General features: G+C 34.3%; 1 protein-coding gene across 1 annotated transcript; it reads right to left on the bottom strand.

The window, feature by feature from the left end:
• Positions 1-1,635: 1,635 nt before the first annotated feature.
• NitFhit (ntrilase and fragile histidine triad fusion protein NitFhit) lies at positions 1,636-20,262 on the bottom strand. The gene is made up of 9 exons (XM_089648363.1): positions 20,178-20,262; positions 18,922-19,194; positions 14,814-14,972; positions 11,694-12,022; positions 10,929-11,150; positions 9,407-9,631; positions 4,912-5,026; positions 4,743-4,820; positions 1,636-2,877 (listed from the first exon to the last, which is right to left on the bottom strand). Exons 1-9 carry the CDS (start codon positions 20,181-20,183, stop codon positions 2,698-2,700), a joined length of 1,587 nt encoding a protein of 528 aa, XP_089504489.1. The 5' UTR covers positions 20,184-20,262; the 3' UTR covers positions 1,636-2,697.
• Positions 20,263-20,266: the final 4 nt, after the last annotated feature.

Raw genomic sequence — 20,266 nt, forward strand, 5'->3', positions numbered from 1 at the left:
TTTGAAGTCATTTTTAAACTTTTTATCTCCATGGTGTTTTTAATTTCATTTGGAAAGGCATTATGTAGTTATGTAGCATGGAATTGGGTGTTTTTTCTGGCCAAAATATGTATTTGATTTTGGGACGTTCAGTAGATTTGATGTTTTCGTCCTTGTAGAGTAGATGTATTCGTCAGTAGAGTAGGTGTGTTGGTCAGTAGAGTAGGTGTGTTGGTCAGTAGAGTAGGTGTGTTGGTCAGTAGAGTAGGTGTGTTGGTCAGTAGAGTAGGTGTGTTGGTCAGTAGAGTAGGTGTGTTGGTCAGTAGAGTAGGTGTGTTGGTCAGTAGAGTAGGTGTGTTGGTCAGTAGAGTAGGTGTGTTGGTCAGTAGAGTTGTGTGTTTGTCAGTAGGGTACTCATTTTTTACTTTAACCCTTCAGGCTAATTTGTTGCTTTTGAGAACAAATTATCTCACAGAAATCATTGTCTTCCTCACTGTCATCATGAGAAATAATGGTCTAAAAGGCGTTAGAAAGAGAAAACACTACGCTTTATATTCAAATCTAGAAATTAACTACAGAACAATTAAAATGTGCACGAATATTTGTGAATTTTTTATTCATTATTTTCATATGAAACGACAAAAAAGTGAGATGATAATAATGTTTGTGATACATTTTTCTAATAAAATAAGTGTGTTTTTATGTATCTTTTCATTATCAGTAATTTTAGTTACAAAAAATCAAGATGACCCATGTTAGCAATCAAAATTTAAATTTTTATTTGTAATAATAAAATTTGAAAGCGTATTTTATCACGTTTCAAGAACAGTTTTTAGTTTATGAATACATTCAGAAATATTCCATTGATTTAGTTTATGAATACATTCAGATATATTCCATTGATTTAGTTTTTAGTTTACGAATACATTCAGATATATTCCATTGATTTAGTTTATGAATACATTCAGAAATATTCCATTGATTTAGTTTATGAATACATTCAGAAATTTTCCATTGATTTAGTTTTTAGTTTATGAATACATTCAGATATATTCCATTGATTTGGTTTTTAGTTTACGAATACATTCAGATATATTCCATTGATTTATTTATAAATACATTCAGAAATATTCCATTGATTTAGTTAATAAATACATTCAGAAATATTCCTTTGATTTAGTTTATGAATACATTCAGAAATTTTCCATTGATTTAGTTTTTAGTTTATGAATACTTTCAGAAATATTCCATTGATTTAGATTTTATTGCAAAGCAGAAATACTCCGACTGTCTGACACAATGTAACTGAAGAGTTAATTTTGAGTATAGCATTTTTTGTGTAGAGTTTTATAATACTGAAAACATTAAAATTTTAAAAAAAATCTTTTGATGGAGTTCTTAGGGGTACTTTCAGGATTATTTTTATTATTACTTTTGTGTTTTAACAATCTGCTTCATGTGGATGTTTGAGGCAGATCCCCATCCATTAATTCCATATTCTATAAGTGATTGGCAAAGAGCATAGTAGACCTTATATTATTTGGATAAGTAGTTTAGATCAAAGGATTTGGATTCTCTTTGGATATCTTTAATAGAAAATACAAATTTATTTTATAAACTTTATTTACAAAAAATATAATAATAAAATGTGGATGACAGAAAAAAATATGGCACATATAGATGTGTGATTGGATGGAATGTACGTATGTATGAATATAATATGATCCAGCTAACTTATAGTACTTCGGTAAAAGAAATACGTAAAGAACTTCACTTTTGAACAGTTTATGATTGACTAACTAGTTATAATATTACGTAAACTGTACAAGATATATAAGTACATATTAGGAAAGAACCTAAAAAACTTTATAATCTACATATAACTAAAAAATGTAAAAGTATTCGACTGCTTTGAAATTTTGACACAACATTGCATTCTATGTAGATGTCACCTGTGATAGGTAAAAACACGTTTTTTTTTAAACACCGTTATCTGTTGGACGTAAAAGCAACATGCGCTATTGTTTTTCTTTCTGCACAGACCGATTGAACCACAGCAACGCGTGGCGGGGTACAGCTATATTTTATGAAAATTGATCTATTATTAAATTATTTAAAAAAGAAAATAAAAATAAAAAAAACAGCAAATTTTTGGAAACCATATAAATGGCATCTTGTCTTATTTTGACAATTGAAATTTCAAAGCATCATGGCTTGTGATGAAAATGCTGTTGCAAAATGATAATAGTTGTGTTGATTTATAATTTTTAGACAGAAAACTGCTTAAATTTCATGATGCAGAACTCAACGCTCGAGAGATATTAGTGCACCATGACAAACTAAACTTCTGCTTAGGTGGCAGATTTTTGTAAACCTGTCTGAAAACAAATTTTGAGTTCAAATGACGATTCCTATTAGGAAGCTGGTGGCAAATCTTTTGAAATCACTCCTTCTTTCTCATAAACAACACGTATAACAGAAAGCGAAGTTACAAAGGGTTTTTCAGTAGTAGACCATAGCAAACGCTAGAAAGTTAAAAAAAAAAAATTACGAATACAAAAACCAAAATCAGACTCTGGCAACCCTGATTGATCAATGTTGTGGCGGATAAAAAGATAAGAGGAAGAAGTTATCGGCTTATATTGTAAGAGACCAACTAACCAAAACTATTCTTAAAGTAAAACTTATATATTTCTCTAGAAACTCGTGAACTTGTGTCTAGAAGTGCTGCCTGAGCAGCGCGGCCTCCTGGCGCATGTCCTTCAGCGAGCGTGCGGGCTTGGCGGGCAGCATCGAGTGCAGTGGGCGCTTCGTGTCGTGCTTGGCCAGCTCCAGGTAGATCATGTCCACGTCCTTAAAGTCCCCACGCACCCGCGGCATCACGTGGCAGTGGATATGCTAAGCAACACAAACAACAAGAATCACACATCTATGGGGAGTTAATGTAAAAAAAAGTGTTATATTTTTCTCTGTCTGAAAATATATTACAATTTTATTCAGCCATTAATATGTTTGAATATAACTAGAAATCAACTAATTTGATTCTTATTTTCGAAATGACATTGTTGACACGTTGATCGAAAAAAAAATCAATAAGCTCCAATAAGCATACACAATTTCTGACGATTTATAACAAATTTCTAGCTAACTCTTTAAGTTCCAAAAAAAAAGTTATTTTTGAAGATAATATCTATAAATTTGTTATGCCTAAACGTTAATTATATAAAATTCCCTCGAAGTAAGCTCCGAAAATTATTAAAAACACGTTTTGTTCTGTTATTTAATATGTTATACACATGAAAAAATTCACAGTGTATCTTTAAATGTAGCTAAAGCATTTGTCGAGAAATTTTTTCAAACGAGTCGTGTTTTATTAAATATTTTCACCATTTTCGCTTAATTATTATCATTTTTTAACATTAGCGTGCTCCCTATAACATTCGTATTTACATATCTCCCTTTCAAACCATCTTTTCATTCTATCAGACGGCCGGCGTGGTCTAGTGGTATACGCTTTTGACTACAGATCCGAAGGTCGCGGGTTCGAACCCGGCGTGCGCAAATAAATTTTATTTGATTAATTTGTGTTATTTCACAATTAATTAATTTAAAATAATATATAGTATATTTGCGGCACGTTCCAGAGTGGAAGATACTCTCAGTATCGCCCTGGTGTAAGACCACCATTCAGAATTGAAACGTTGCTTGAAATGGCTTTAGCCGTGTTTGGTGACCAGATCTGAATAGCCAGGTACTTCCCCACCTTCCTCTTCCCCATCTCCCTCCCCTCCCCAATACCCTCAGCCTCACAACATACCCCAATTGGGGATGCCATAGTCTCACTGGCTCCAGACGGGAGCAGTTGGGACTCTTGTGCGGTAATATTGTAAAAAAAAAAAAAAAAAAAAATCTTTGAACGCTTACTACGATTTAGTTTTTAATAGTTATTTAACGAGGCCTTAAAAAAAATCTAGTAAATTGTGAGCGGTAGTGAGAATCATGCAGATATCGGAGATGATCGAAGTTGTCTCTTTGATTCAAAAGTCGCCCCCTAATACAGTATCATTTAAAAGACAATTAAATAGATGACATTGTGAAAGTCCACGAGATTAATCTTTTGTCATTCAAATATATTCACGTGCGTTTTTAATATTTGTGAAATTAAAAATACCTCAACTTGAATTGAATACTTCAACTGAATTGAACACCTCAATTGAATTGAATACCTCAACTTGAATTGAATACCTCAACTTGAATTGAATACTTCAACTGAATTGAACACCTCAATTGAATTGAATACCTCAACTTGAATTGAATACTTCAACTGAATTGAATACCTCAACTGAATAGAATACCTCAACTTGAATTGAATACTTCAACTGAATTGAACACCTCAATTGAATTGAATACCTCAACTTGAATTGAATACCTCAACTTGAATTGAACACTTCAACTGAATTGAATATCTCAACTGAATAGAATACCTCAACTTGAATTGAACACTTCAACTGAATTGAATATCTCAACTGAATAGAATACCTCAACTTGAATTGAACACTTCAACTGAATTGAATATCTCAACTGAATAGAATACCTCAACTTGAATTGAACACTTCAACTGAATTGAATATCTCAACTGAATAGAATACCTCAACTTGAATTGAACACTTCAACTGAATTGAATATCTCAACTGAATAGAATACCTCAACTTGAATTGAACACTTCAACTGAATTGAACACCTCAATTGAATTGAATGAATACCTCAACTGTTCTGCCTGCCTCTGCGCCGTCCTGGACCGTGATTGTCGTAGAATTTGTCTGGTGAACCTTCTCCATGACCTGGGAAAATTCATTCAAAAATATTAGTCAAAAAAATTACCTCACAAAACAATATATTATCGATCTGCATATGGAAAGGTTATTCACTCACCTTTTGAACTTTAACAACGGTTTTGAAGAAGTCGCATATCTCATCCTCCGTCAGGTCTTCAGTTCTCTTGGCTATCCTCTTTGGGGCCACCAAGACATGACCATTCACAACACACCTAAAAATGTATACATTTTTTATATTTTTTTAAGAAAGTGTTATATGACAAAATTACATAGTCTGAATTTCACGTACCAATATTATACTGCCAGAATTACACATAGACAATGTTAGACATGGAGAGAATTATACATGTCAAAAAAATAACTTTTTTTTTTTCAATATGAAATTAAATTAGAACACATTTAAACTAAATAAAAAAATGGTTTTGTTTATAATTTAATAAAAATAAGAACAATCAATAGAATGTATTTTCGCATGCCAAATATTGTTTTATTTCATCGTTATTAAAATAGTTTATGTGGATGTGATAATCTTTAGGACTGAATTCAAATGCGTAATAAACAATGACAAACTTGCTGTCCCTTTTCCGCTAGTCAAAATAAGTAGGCGTAAACGAGATAAAAGACAAATAACTATACAGGGAAATTAATATATTTTTTTAAATCATGCTAATGAAAAATATTGTGGATATCCTATATTTATTAGTAATATACAAAGTCCAATCAATAAATAAGATACAAATTAAAATAAACAAATTTTAAAAGAAAACCTGAGACAGATAAATCTCTTAATAACGATGCGAACTTAAAATAATGAAATTATTTCACTTGCGAAATCATGCACCTGATCAAACTGGAACTGATATGAATGGGCACGCTGTAAGCTTCCTAACAATATACTTTTACAAGCATAATATAAACTTGCTGTCCCTCTTCTGCTAGTTTTTTTTTTATATTAACTCCACACAGGAGGCCCTGAAGAAAATAATTTCCCTCAGGGCCTATGTCATCTTTGGGGATGCTGTGTGGAGGGTTTTTTTGTGGAGAGGAAGGAGTGAACATGGGTCTTGAAGAGTCCCATGTTGTAGGAGGGAGGAAACACAGAGGCCGGCAGTTCGTTCCACAGCCGAGCTGTTGAACTTAAGAATGAATCGTAGAAGCGACCCATTCTCATGTGACAAATGTCAACCGTGTACAAATGTTGGGCGCGCGTTTGGCGTGTATCCTGACTACGCACCGGTGCTGAAGGGATCAATGACGCTAGTTCCTCAGAGCATCTTCCATTGTAATACCGATAGAACAAGGACAGCATACCTACCTGACGCCTGTGCTCTAAAGATTGCAGTCCGTTTGTTAAGATTGGGGAATCTATCAAACGGACCGCCCGTTTTTGCACAGAGTCAAGGGTTTTTTTCAGGTATTTAGGGGCTCCGGACCAGAGATGGCTGCCAAATTCGACAGTAGGGCGCACTTGCGATTTGTACAGGGTCAGCAGTTGTGTATTATTAAAGTATCTGCGGGCCCTGTTCAGTACGCCCAGCTTCTGAGAGGCCAACTTTACTCTGGCTTCGATGGAGCCCCCGTACCTGAGCTGGTCACTTTTTTTTTTTTTTTTTATGAAACATATAAACAAGGTTACAATTTTTTAACAATATAAACACCAATATTTCAATCACATCCTAATAAAGCAGCCGCTTGTGTTTAGGAGAGGACAACAAAAATGTTTTAACATTTGTTTAAATTAAACAAAAAATATTAGTAATAAAACAAAAAATAACAATAAAAGTAATAAAAATATAGGTTAGTTAATAAATGATTCAAAGAATTTAAAAGGCAAAAACATATTTCTAAACAATAAGTAAAGTTATGAGGTGGTACAAGAGTATTTTAATTTAATTTTTTTTTTATATTTTTCGTAGTTTTCTACCAATCGTATATCAAGGGGTAATTTATTAAATAATTTTACACCCTTGAATATATAGTGATGCTGTGCTGTTGTGGTTCGTGCTAGTGGCACGGTTAGTCCTCCAACAGATATTATTCTTTTGCTAATATTCAATTGTGGTAAATTATTTTTACTAAAGAAATCTTTATGTATTTGTAGGAGTGCAATTTTGTCATAAATTTTTGTAAGTGGGGGAACCGGGAAATCTTGAAAAACATTTATAGTTGGGTAGTAATATGGCTTTTTTAAGATGATTTTTATTAGTATTTTTTGAATAGTTTCCAGTGAGAGTAGGGATGATTTATATGCACCCCCCCAAGCCACGATTCCATATTGTAGGACAGAGTGCGCCAGTGCATAATAAATATCTTTTAGTATTTTTAATGATACAGTATTTCTTAGTCTAAAAAATATATAGATCAGTTTTCTCATTCTGTTACAGGGTGCGATTCTAAGGAGGCAATTTCTTTCGTGAATTTTTATGTTTAGATTTACATTTGAGATATTCCCTGTTAGGCTATAAGGTATAAAATGGGTTTTTTCGACATTTAGTGTCAATAAGTTTTCGTCAAACCATAGTTTAACGATATTTATGGCATTATTAGCTGATACTTCGACCTCATTCCAAGAATTTCCTTCAATAGTTATCACTGTATCATCTGCGTAAGATATAATGTTTCCAATGATTGGGAGTTCAAAAAGTTCATTTACATATAATATAAATAGTAAAGGTCCCAAAACATTTCCTTGTGGAATTCCAAAATCTATATTTTCTATTTCACTTAATTCGTTGTTTACTTTAACCTGTTGAGTTCTTTGATAGAGATAACTTTTTAACCATGTTTTAGCTTTGCCAGTAATTCCTATATTATTTAGTTTATTAATTAATTTTGAATGTGAGACACTATCAAAAGCTTTACGGAGGTCAATGAATATACTTAAGCACTTTTTGCCTCTATCTAATGTTTTGTAAATAAGCTTAGTTAATTCTGCAATTGCGTCTTGTGTGCTAAGTTTATCTCTGAAACCGTATTGGCTAGGGTTAATACATTTTTGGTTATCTGTATAATCAGTAATTTGTTTTTTTATTACTTTTTCGTGTATTTTTGCAATGTTGGATAATAAGGATATTGGGCGGTAATTGTTTACTTCTTTTGAATCTCCGGATTTATATACTGGGATTATAATGGCTTTTTTGTAGTTAGACGGGAATATTCCGTATTTAGTACTTACATTAATTATATGCGTAATCGGTTTGGTTAGAAAATTGCAGTATTTTTTCAAGATTTCTGTAGTTATACCGTCGTATCCTGGCGCACTACCATTTTTAAGTGATTGTAGGTATTATGTTTTCAATGTTTTTTTCTGTAGTCGGTTTAAAAATTGAAAGATTGCTATTTGTTATTTTATCTTCATGTATGTCATCAGGTTGATAATTTTGGTCAATTTTATATGCAAGTTTTTGACCGACGGTAGCGAAAAATTTGTTGAAAATATTTGCGCACATTTTTGGTTCACGGATAGCATTTATTTTAGTTCCATTATTGTTTATGACATTTATTGTAGACTTATTTTTATTATTTTTATTCATTATTTCATTTATAGTGTTCCATGTTTTTTTAGGGTTTTCCTTTGTGAGGATTATTTTCTCCCTGTAATATTTTTCTTTTGTGTCTTTGATAATTTTAATGAGTTTGTTCCGGAATATTTTGTAATCGTTTTTTACTTGGCTATTGGTAGAGTTTTTTTTTGTATCTATGAAAAGTTTTTCTTTTTTCCGGATAGATATGAGTAATCCTTGCGTAATCCATGGTTTGATTTTCCTTAATTTAGAACTAGGTTGATTATTTATAAAGGTTGTGCAGTCTGCGATATGAGCATTTAAAATTTCTTCAAAGAAGTTTGCGCACATGTCTGGGTTTTGGCAATTTAGTATTGAGGACCAAGATTCGTTACTTAATTTATTATTTAATTTTACATTGTTCAATTTGGAAATTATGTTAATATTTTTTCTAGAGTCATTTAATCCTAAGGTTTTATTTAAATCATAAATAAAAATATTTGTATGGTGATCTGTTATATCATTTTTCCATATGATAGATTTAATTTTTTCTGTGTGTTTAATATTGCTCCATATGTGGTCCAGGCATGATGGCGATTGGTTTGCAAATTCTCTTGTGTAATTATTTACACATGATATAAAGTTCATTTCACTCATAGCATTTATATAGTCTATTTTATTTTTACAGTGGTTATTTGGACCAATATTAATATTTAAATCACCTATTACGATACAATTTAGATGGTTTTTGTTACATAGTATTTTTTTTAATTCTTCTATAAATAAAGATACACTTATAGTTACACCAAGCATATCAATGGAAGGCCTGTTCGGAAGATTGCTTCCGTTGAAGGAGACTAGATTATTATTTGGATCATCATTTCCTCGCCGGTGGAAGCGTATACCGATGCACTTATACATTTGCTGTGTTTCCTATACCTAAGCTTGTGTATTTTCAACACCCATAATTATATGCATTTGTCAAAACTCTCATCTTTCTCATTTTCAGTATTCTTTCTTTTAGAAATCTTTCTTTTAGAACGAAAGACAGTTCAATATAATTAAAAAAATAATAAGATATGAACTAACCTGAGATTGACAAATGCATAGGTCAAATCCGTTTCGTAGAACACGCACGACTCTCTGATTTTGATTTCTGCAAAATCAAAATATCGACTCTCGGGAACATCGTCTACTATTTCCTCCGTAGGGACTTTAATTGCCTCCAAGACGGCAGATTGTTGAACTGAAGAAATATGCTCGGGCAGTTGATCCAATCTTATTCTTGGAACACTGATCTTATAGATGTCAGATCTGAAATTAAAAAGAAAGAAATATAATGACGCTGGGTAGTAGATTCCAGATGACCAACTGCCGATGCTGAGCGATGGCTACCACAAATGAATTTATTTTGACTTCCCGCAATCAGCTAATATATTTAAATAGCTTGATAAAGTTTCCATTGAATACCAAAATATGTAAATAATGTTCCTCTCTTCTTAAAATTGTTTCTAAATTGTTTTACAAAAATTGAATTCTTTTAATCTCTGTTAGACATTTCCAGTAGACCATAGACAACATACGGAGGTAGTAATATTCAATATTGCCCTACACAAATACAAGGTTGAGCAATTTCGGTTACTAAATAACAGAATTCACGTGTTTATAAATGAAACGAATTCTTTAAAACCTAAACATATGGAATAAACGAAGAAATATAGGTGGATTCATTGGCTTCAAGCCTAAGACACATTATGCTGTACGCATTAACGCTTATTGGGAGTGACCTATGCAGATCATATGTTGAGGTGTCACACTACACTATAATCTTCCTCAGGAGAGGGGGTCAGATCAATTGGGAACTGCCGCAGAATATCATTTCTTTGTATGGGATCTGTCACCTTGACAGATGACAGCCGCATCACGGCGCTCTGTAAATGTATCTGACTCCCTCTCCTACCTACGGCATCATTTTCAAATATCGCGTGGCTAGCAGAACACGGCGTATCATCGTTGCCAAGCCCAAAATTATAAAACATCATATGTCAGGTGTGACAGGTCTGTATGGGATTGTATGGCGAGCGATATGGCGTTATATAAAACGCTTTGATGTGTATAGCGTAATGTGTTGCCATCCTTAAACCACAAGGAGCGCGGCAGAAATCTCTATCGCTCGAGTAGTTATAGATCTCAAGTTATGTATCTGACAATTGGCAGCCACCTCTGGCTTAGAGCCACAAAACACTGTCAGCCTTACTAAAAAACGTAGTGTAAATATTCTGCGGCACGTAAGGTCAGAACAGTGAAAAACTTGAATTATTACCATGGCGTTTGTTTGGTAAAAAAGGTCGATGCCTTACCACACCAACGTTGAACGGGCGTGTATAAATCTAATTAGTAAGTCGGTATATCAATCTTCAAAACTCTGTACAGAGGAGGGCAATTCATCCGATCTGAACGATCCGTTTGATTGAGAAACTGTTTTACAGGTATCACCAAGATAGGAACATGGAGATGGTAATAAAAAAGAGCAAAACCACCTTTTACAATTAATTTCAACTGTTCAATTGTTTCTTCGAGTCGTTCTTATATATAGTGTGCAATAACTGACCTTCTGTGCTGATTCACCGGCATGTTCCTCCGGACCTCCAGCAGCTTGAGCTGGTCCACAGTAGCCACGGTCAGGCTGGGCTGCTCACGGTCCCCGCACGTGGCCAGGACGCTACCCCAGGGGTCCACGCACTGGGCATGCCCGAAGGAGCGCCGCTTGGCATTGTGCTGGCCTACCTGCGCCGCCGCTATCACGTAGCACTGGTTCTCGATTGCGCGACACCTGCAACATGTTAAACAGATTGATTTATGTTAACTACAAATCCAAGTACATAGTGGTTTTAATCCTCTGCTACCTAAGTCCTCCATCATTGCTCGAGCAAAATTTTCCACTTATAATGATGATAGTAGTTGGAAATGTTCGTAACCAGGCAATTCTTGTATTTCTTAAAAACAAATTAAAAATATATCATCCCATCGAAGAATTTCTTCATCTGCCAACTATCAGGTTAACAGTTTTTAGTGTAAAATTTTTGAAAACCTTTTGTTGTAAAAAAGCCCTTGATACGCGTGTGTACCTTTTTTGTTTTTTTTTTGTCATCAGTAATTTTAGTTTTAGTTTTAATTTTAGTAAAAGTTCTTTAGGTTTGCATTAAAAATTTTATGTCTAATTCTAATAGTAAAATTTGAAAGCGTATTTCATCACCTTTCGAAACAATATTTTAGTTTTCAGATACGCAATATTTGCAAAACGTTTTATCAATTTTACCCAAAATAAGGGAAAATTGACAACAGCACCTTGCATTTTTATTTGTTCAGTGTTTACCTTAATAAAATGTCCCAATGCGCCATCCCCGTGGCGTAAGTAAAAGCAGATGGATATGTGATAATATCCGCACCCATTGCCGCCAGTTGGGTCGCAGGTTCCGGGAAGCGCATGTCGTAACATATTGCCATGCCGACCTTGCCGACCGGTGTGTCCACTGGCATGACTATATCCTTGCCAGCGGTGGCATAGTCAGATTCCTTGAGGCGTACCCCCTTCTCTGGTATCTCCACGTCAAAAAGATGTAACTTTCGATATGTTTGGACAATTTCGCCGTCGCTGTTGATTATGACGTGCGTATTGAATACCTTCTTCTCGTTTTGTGGGTCCTGTAATATAACAATAATTTACTTATGAACAGTTGAACAATGGCTACCTATATTTAGATCTCATCGCTCTAGGCCTTAAGCGATGAGTGCCTAAATTTAGATTGGAAATTTTTTCAAATTTACTTCAATTTATTTTTAAATTTCTGCAAACAGCTCTATTATAAAACTTACAAATATGTAAACCATGAAAATAGGTGGATTCATTGGCTTTAAACCACAGTAGCAGTTATATGTTTCCATATTAATTTTCAGAGGCATAATTTTTTTAATGAACGCTGCTGAATTCAAAACCGAATGCCCGGAAATCTCCATCGCTCAAGACATCAATTGAAAATACCCCATCGCTCGAGTGGATAATATCATCATCATCTTCTCTACTCAAGTTGGGGACTCATCGCTTTGACAAGACACCTCCAGGTGTTTGTTCCATTTCATATGTTGGTCTATAATTACACCGAGGTACTTTATTTCAGTAGTTTGGTTTAAAATGGTACATAAGCTATTACAGATAATTTTGTTACATTTTTTACTGTGTATATTATTTCAATATTTGGGAGAGTTTTAAATTTTATTTAATGAGAAGGGAATATAAAGATTTTTTTTTCATTAATTGAGTATTTTAGGATTTGCATTTTCCTTTACAATATTCCAGTCCTGCCCTTTACTGTAATGACAGTGTCATCCGCATAAGAAATAATGCTTCCACTCAGGTTTTGTTTAAAAATATGGTTGACATACAAGATGAATAGTAATTGACCCAATACAGTGCCTTGTGGTATTCCAAAATCACTTGTAAGCGGTAGACCTAAAATATTGTTTATTTTTACAGCTTGTGTTCTGTTGTAAAGATAACTTTTTAACCGATTTAATGCTCTGTCATTAAAACCTACTATACGTAATTTTTGTAATAGTTTGACATGAGATCTGCTGGCGAAAGCTTTTTGAAGATCAACAAATTTATCAATACACTTCGAAGACTAATCTAAAGCGTCTTGTATTGTAGTAGATAATTTAGCAATGGCGTCTTTTGTGCTTTTGTTCTCCATGAATCCAAAGTGGTTTTCGTGAATTAGGTCATAATTATGAATTTTTGCTATATTCGACAATAAAGAAATTGGACTGTAATTGGTTGTTTCTTCCGGATTGCCGGTTTTAAATATCAAATATTCTGTTTTGAAAACTTGTATTGATTATATGAGTTAAAGGTTTCGATACTTGATTTTATACATTTCAGTATTAGTACTATAACCCCGTCAAAACTGGACGTTTTCCTTGTAAAATGTATTTTTTATTCATATTGAAATTCGTGAATCGGCGCACGCGCATTTGAGTCATAATATCATAACCGCGGAGACATATTCCAGGATCCCTGGACTGGAATACTGGACGTTTGTTTTAGACCAAATAGAAGTAAGTCAGTTCTGCACGGGCCGGGATTCACGTTAGTAGTATTACTATTTTTTTAATGATAAACTAATGTTTATAAGACAAGGTTTTTATGCATAGCACAAAGGATAATAAATTATTATAAGCAATAATTAGTCGCCTGTAATATCAATACAAATTGAAAATATCTATAAAAGTTGGTTGTTTACAGGTGGAAAAAATATAATAAGCAGTAATTGTTGATTGAAGTACTAGTACATATTGAATTATTTGGCGGGTTGGAAATAAACTGACGTAGCTAAGTGGTCCAGAGCGTCTGACCGGACATCAGAAGGCGCTGGTTCAATTCCTGTTGGCGGCATTTATTTTTACTCAGGAGATATTTTCAATTTGTATTGATATTACAGGCGACTAATTATTGCTTATAATAATTTAGTAGTTTTCCAGCCATATGTGACGTATTTGAATTATTTCTATAGAGCAGTTCTCTTCCGGTAAAATTAGGTGCCTCAAAGGCGCTCTAAACCGAAGTTTGATTAATTTTGTTATTTTTGTATTAAACTTCATATTTATGTTTGGTGTTTCTGTTTATATCCGTGACGTATATACTTATGCAATGATATTTTTGAGGAGTGTGGCGAACCTATCGCTCAGGAAGTGGAAACACGACCTCCATCCCAAACTAAGGTGTGAGGTACCATGCTCAGGTATGATCTGGGGAACAGTGTCAAGAATGTTGCCTCCGAGAAACAGGGTCGCATCTCGGAGAATTTAGACCTTACCCCAACACTCGGGGCTCTGCTGGAGTGGACCTTCTATTTCCCTAGATACTCGTGGGACGAAAATTGGACCATTTGAAAACTCCCTCTTCCCTCATGGGGCATTCAGGGAACCAAGGAGGAGTGGAGACGAGATCCTCTTCTCTTGTGGGGCCTTCAGGGAACTAAGGGGGAGTGGAATCCTCCATCGTGGGGCCTTCAGGGAACCAAGGGGGACTGGAGAGGAGAGACGAGACCCTCTTCTCTCGTGGAGCCTTCAGGGAACCAAGAGGGAGTGAAGAGGAGAGATGAAACCTGGCAAGACACATTGTGGAACCAGAAAACATAGCCACATATCCAATGACAACCCTGGTGAACTTTATAAAAGGGACGATTGGGAGATAGCATAATGGGCTTATGGCCCAAGTGCTCACGAGAACTATATATAAACCGTCTCCGCACTATAAATACAAAAAAAAGTTAAGTGATTTAAGAACTTAGAATTGATTACACTCAAAATTACCTACTCATATTGATAACACGTGCTCTCATTTTAATACATCATATATTGGGTTTCGTATTCAATCAATTGAAAATGTGTTAGAGCCGCCACTGTCTATATGTATTGTAACGTCATCCTTCCTCACCTTTTCATGCAGGCCGCCCATGCTCAGCCACATGGAGTGTTTCTTTGCTAGCTCCCTGTACTGATTCACTGTGTTTCCTCCTACAATCGGTTCGGCGAAATCCAACATGTCCTTTTTATTGTCGCAAAGGTAGTCACACGCCTCGGGAAAGAATGCCATCTATTGACGAAATAATAAAAAAGTTAAATTATTCAGGAAATAATGCCATCTATTGATGAAATAATAAGATAAGTTAAATTATTCGGGAAATAGTGCCATCTATTGACAAAATAATATTATAAGTTAAATTATTCGGGAAATAGTGCCATCTATTGACGAAATAATAAAACAAGTTAAATTATTTAAGAAATAATGCCATCTATTGATGAAATTTTAAAATTATTCCAAAAAGAATGCCATCTTTATTTTGACGAAATATGAAATATAGTCTAGTCAGTGGGGGATAAAAAAGGGCTCCACCTTGCAAAAGGTTAGGTAGTAGCGATTTTCACATATGTTGTTAAGATTGGGACTCTAAAGAAAAAAAAAAAATTTCGACCTTGGGGGGGTCGAGCTCGACCCGCCATCTTGGATTGAAGGTGCCAAAATTTGATTTTTTCAAAATAATTATGAAGTGGTTGATTTTACAACCAAGTTGTTGAAAACAAACTTGATTAAATAAAAAAAATTAAATTAAAAATTAAATTAAAATTCAAACAACTAAATTACCTACATTTTTTGAAGACAATTTTTTTTTGTAAGTCTAATAAGTAACGAGTTACAGCGGTTGAAAGAAGAAAATTTTGACAAAAAATTGAAAAACTCCTGTTTTCTTGATAAATTTTGTACGAACATATTACACAATATCATTTTAACGTATTTCTACGTTACAATATACTTATATAGCATCATCCGTGTGCTCGATGACGTTGATTTGTTATAGTGGGATCCTAGTCTATAGCTGACTTGGCAACACTGATTGAGTCCTGGTTACAGGACGTTGCCTGGATGCTCATGTCTGCAGATGTTCTTTTCGATGAAACAATGCCAGTTCAAGTTTCACAAGAACGATTTTTAGCCAATGAAAATAACAAAGTCCGTCTGATTTCGATGCTTACAAAGCAATTTATACAGGATGATTTTACAGTTAAGCAGGCTGAAGAAGATGCTGATGAGTTGATTGTCAATACTGCGATTTCCTTGTGTTCATCATATGACGCTGTTATCATTATTGGCGAAGACGTTGATCTCCTAGTTCTGCTGACAGCATTAGCACCACCCAAAAGTAGTATATATCTTCGCAAACCCGGGAGAGGCTAAACTTTTGAAAGACTGTATTCCGCGAATAGTGTGAAATACAAAGAGGCGGCTGAGAATATTCTGTTTCTTCATGCCTTTAGCGGCTGCGATACAACATCGTCTTTCTTCAACCAAGGAAAAACAAAATTTTGCTCGCTTGTGCAAAACGACACAAGACTCAATGCCATGATAGGAATCTTCAAACAACATGATGCAACACTAGAAGACATAGAAGTTGCAGGAACACGCTTTCTTGTTGCTTTGTACGGGGGTGACATGGATAAGGAAACCTTGGAAGAAGTCCGCTACAAACGTTTCGCAAAGTCGACAACAAAAAGCAAATTCAATCTTGCCTCTTTGCCACCAACGAACGACGCTGCACGGTATCATGCATTTAGAACGTACCATCAAGTCCAAAAATGGTATGGAATCCAAAAAAATCCAGAAAACTGGGGCTGGAAACGTTACACCAACGGGCTTGTTTCAGTAAGAATGACAAAGAAACCAGCACCCGAGACTTTATTAAAATTTATTTCATGCAATTGTAAAAAAGGATGCGGCGCTGCATGTAGCTGCAGGAAAGCTGGATTGAAGTGTTCTATTGTATGTGGGTGCTGTAATGGTCAAACATGCCGAAATTCGCCAGAGATTCACATCGATGTCGAGGACGAAGAAGAAGAGATTTTGTCAATGGAAGCCCAGAATCTCAGTATCACAGGCAATGAGTTAGATGATGACATTGATGACGAAGACTGTTATTAAGTAACATAATTTATAGTAACATAATTTCGAAATCTACCATCGCTGGTATATCTGTGGAGTAGACGTAATGGGGATACCACAATAAAAAAATGCGCCATGTTCTCTACCTCAAGGTGGTGTGGAAATGAGTTAGCAAAATTATTATAATTATGTAATGAATAACCCGAAAAAATTACAAAGTTGGGAATTACATCATTTTTTTGAAAAATATTCACATTTCCGCCACTGTCACTCATTACCTATTAGACTTACAAAAAAAAACTTTCTAAAAAAATGTAGGTAATTTAGTTGTCTTTAAGTTTGTCTTCAACAATTTGGTTGTAAAAACGACCACTTCACAATTATTTTGAAAACAACAAATTTTGGCACCTTCAATCCAAGATGGCGGGTCGAGCTCGACCCTCCCAAGGTCGAAAACTTTTTTTTTTCCTTAGAGTCCCAATCTTAACAACATATATCAAAATCGCTACTACCTAACCTTTTGCAAGGTAAAACTCCCCACTGACTGGACTAATAGGCAAAAACAGTATTTTAAAGTATTTCTTTTTTTGAAGTGGCTCTAAATTATAAAGTTATATTAGCTGTGTAAATTTCACGATGCCAGACTCCAGCGATAAAAACCCAACTCAACTGGATCAATTCAACATTTTCAACTAGCAAGGTCATTTCCATCAAAACTAAGAGAATTCGAAATACTAATTTAACGGTTAATAAAGAAAGGAGTATGTGACAAGGCATGGGTGGCCACAAAAATGGATTTCAAAATTCGCTGATAATTCCAGTTTTTATATTTTTCCGTGATTTATTTTATTTCAAACTAACTGTAGGTACCCCACCACGCGTTGTTTTGGCTGAGTCTCTTTGTACAGATAGAAAAACAATTGCGCATGTTACTTTTACGTACAACAGATTACGCTGTTTTTTTTTTTAAAAACATGTTTTTACCTGCCACAGGTGACATATATATGATATTTTAAAAAATGGTTCTGAAACACTTAGGACGGGTAGTTTCGTAAAATTTTAACAATTCATCAAATTTCAAAGTTGATTTTCAAGTTTAGTGAAGGTTCTATTCAAGTTCTGTTATTATTTCAGTTTTGTGAAGCCCCTGGCCAATAATGATCAACCTTCACAGAACTATAAAATCAACTTTGAAGTTTGTTGAAATATTCACATTCCGTGAAATAACCCGTCCTTAGAATTCAAATCCTTCGAACCACCCCAACATTTATTTGAATAAATTAATACACATAATTCGAAAATACGCGTTATTCGATTTTTTATCAAAAAAAGTCCCAAAAGAAGTAAAGCGAAAAAATCTATTTGTACGCGTTATTCGAATTTTTATTAAAAAAAAGTCGTAAGAGAAGTAAAGCGAAAAAATTCTATTTTTGACAAAATATATCATATTATTTCGTAAATCTGAATCTCACAGGCCAGAATTTTGCGAAGACAGGTAAAATTTCCATTACGCAGTTATAAATCGTAAATTCTCTAAATATTGCCCTCCAAGTTTCGATTTACACGGAAATACTACGTGGTATTTTTACGATTTTACTTAGAATATCTGTAATTGAATGCCATATCGCAACTGCAATCGGCCGCGAAATTTCAATTTACACGGAAATATATCGTATTTTTTATGAATTTACTTCGAATATCTGTATTTGACGACCCGGCCGCGACTGTAACCGGTCGTGAAATTTCGATTGACACGAGAATAAGTCGTCTTAATTCGAATTTACTTTGAATACCTATCTCCAGATATTACAAAAATATTTATAAATTCTCTGACATTTCCCTGACAATTCCCGGTTTTCCCAGTTTTTCTTGTCTGTGGCCACCCTGCAAGACAAAATTGTGAGGCGGTACATCCTCTTTGCTTACTCGTTGGAGAAATTGCGCGATAGTAAAGATTTATTTATCAGTCAACTACAACATAACAGCCGAATACACACAAGCCTTGAGGAAGAGATAACAAAAATAAATATTATCATAACAATAATAAATTACAAAGCTCATCATAACTGCTAGAATATAAAGATTGAAATAAAAAAAATATACTTACCAAAGCATTTTCCGCGACCGCCTTTTCAACCAAATTCGAGACTATTGCCATATTTTTCTCCCTGTCCCCAGTGGAAGTCATTTGACATACAGCAATTTTCTTTTCAGGCTCCATATTTGTATTTTCACTGAATCTTCGAGTTTGCAGAAATTCCAAACAATTTTGCAACGAAATTGCCGGCGATGTCCGTTTAAAGGATTTTTCACTACAACTGCCGATGGCAGCCGTACAGTTTGATGTTAATTTTAATATTGAAAAACGCGTCACAGACAGCTGGAATATAATATAATTCAATTGTCAGATAATAATCTAGCCTCTTGATAGTCAGATAAACGTGAACCGATGATAGCTCTGTTGTCACTTCTAACTCTTTCTCATAAAATATGCAGGTAACGGAAAGAGAGGTTGCAACGGATCTCTCGGTGGTAGGACCACAAGTAAGAAATTACAATAATAATACGAAACTGCCGCTTGTTTTGATTTGGTAATGTTGGCTCTCCGGTAAACTAATTCTAACCGTTTCAGCAGACGGTGCAAAATATTAAAAATGTATTCTAGATTCTCGTCAATAATATTACTCTTATATATTGTGCAAAATACAAAAAAATAACATTTTTCCTTCATAAATTCGCCTGTTAGACCAGTTTGAAGATAGCCATGACAGGTTAAAACCGGTCTGTTCAAAAAAATAAAGTGGAAAAGAGTTGTAAAATTATTGTAGCATTAGTTTTGAAAGTGGGTAAAAATTATTCAGGTAAAGATGTTTTGCCGCCGTGTTTAATTTTTTTTAGTATGAAGTGTTATTTTTGTTATTTAAATAATTTGTGCGTATAAACAACAAAATACTTCAGTTATTGCAAAAAATGGTTAAGCCCGTCGTTCCATTGGATCGGTAAGGATAAGGAATCGACATGAACCGAAGACCCTGCGCAGAAAAATGTCACAAAATGCTGCGCTGCAAACCGTAGAAAACTTTAATTTTTGTGTAAGGTCTTTGATTTATGTGTCGATTCCTTACCTTTACCAACCCAATGAGACAGCAGTCTTATTAGTTTAAAAATATATATTATGTGAAATTGGTGTATATTTTGGAACATAGAAAATCTGTCACCCAGCTGTCACCTCTAGATATTATTGAAATCAGCAAAATGAAAATGAATATTATTACAATTTTTCTCATTGAAAAATAAAGTTTCTATTTCTGATAATGCAAAAATGAGTTTTTAATTTAAATATTGACTGAAATCACTACATACCAGCATATTATAAGGCCGTAACCTAAAACTAAAACAACTCGAGACAAGTTCTCCTTTGACTTTTGATTTGACAGATATTTTACTGGTGT

The sequence above is a fragment of the Hesperophylax consimilis genome, chromosome 27 (genome assembly GCF_061612785.1).
Source record: "Hesperophylax consimilis isolate HC1 chromosome 27, BYU_Hcon_1.0, whole genome shotgun sequence".
Lineage (NCBI taxonomy): Eukaryota > Metazoa > Arthropoda > Insecta > Trichoptera > Limnephilidae > Hesperophylax > Hesperophylax consimilis.

Bases quoted from the DNA above. Each gene is read 5' to 3' on its own strand.
- NitFhit (XM_089648363.1), bottom strand. The intron at 11,151-11,693 runs GTAAACACTGAA...AACATGTTGCAG, and splicing joins CATTGGGACATTTTATTAAG to GTGTCGCGCAATCGAGAACC. The intron at 5,027-9,406 runs GTTAGTTCATAT...ATACATTTTTAG, and splicing joins TATGCATTTGTCAATCTCAG to GTGTGTTGTGAATGGTCATG.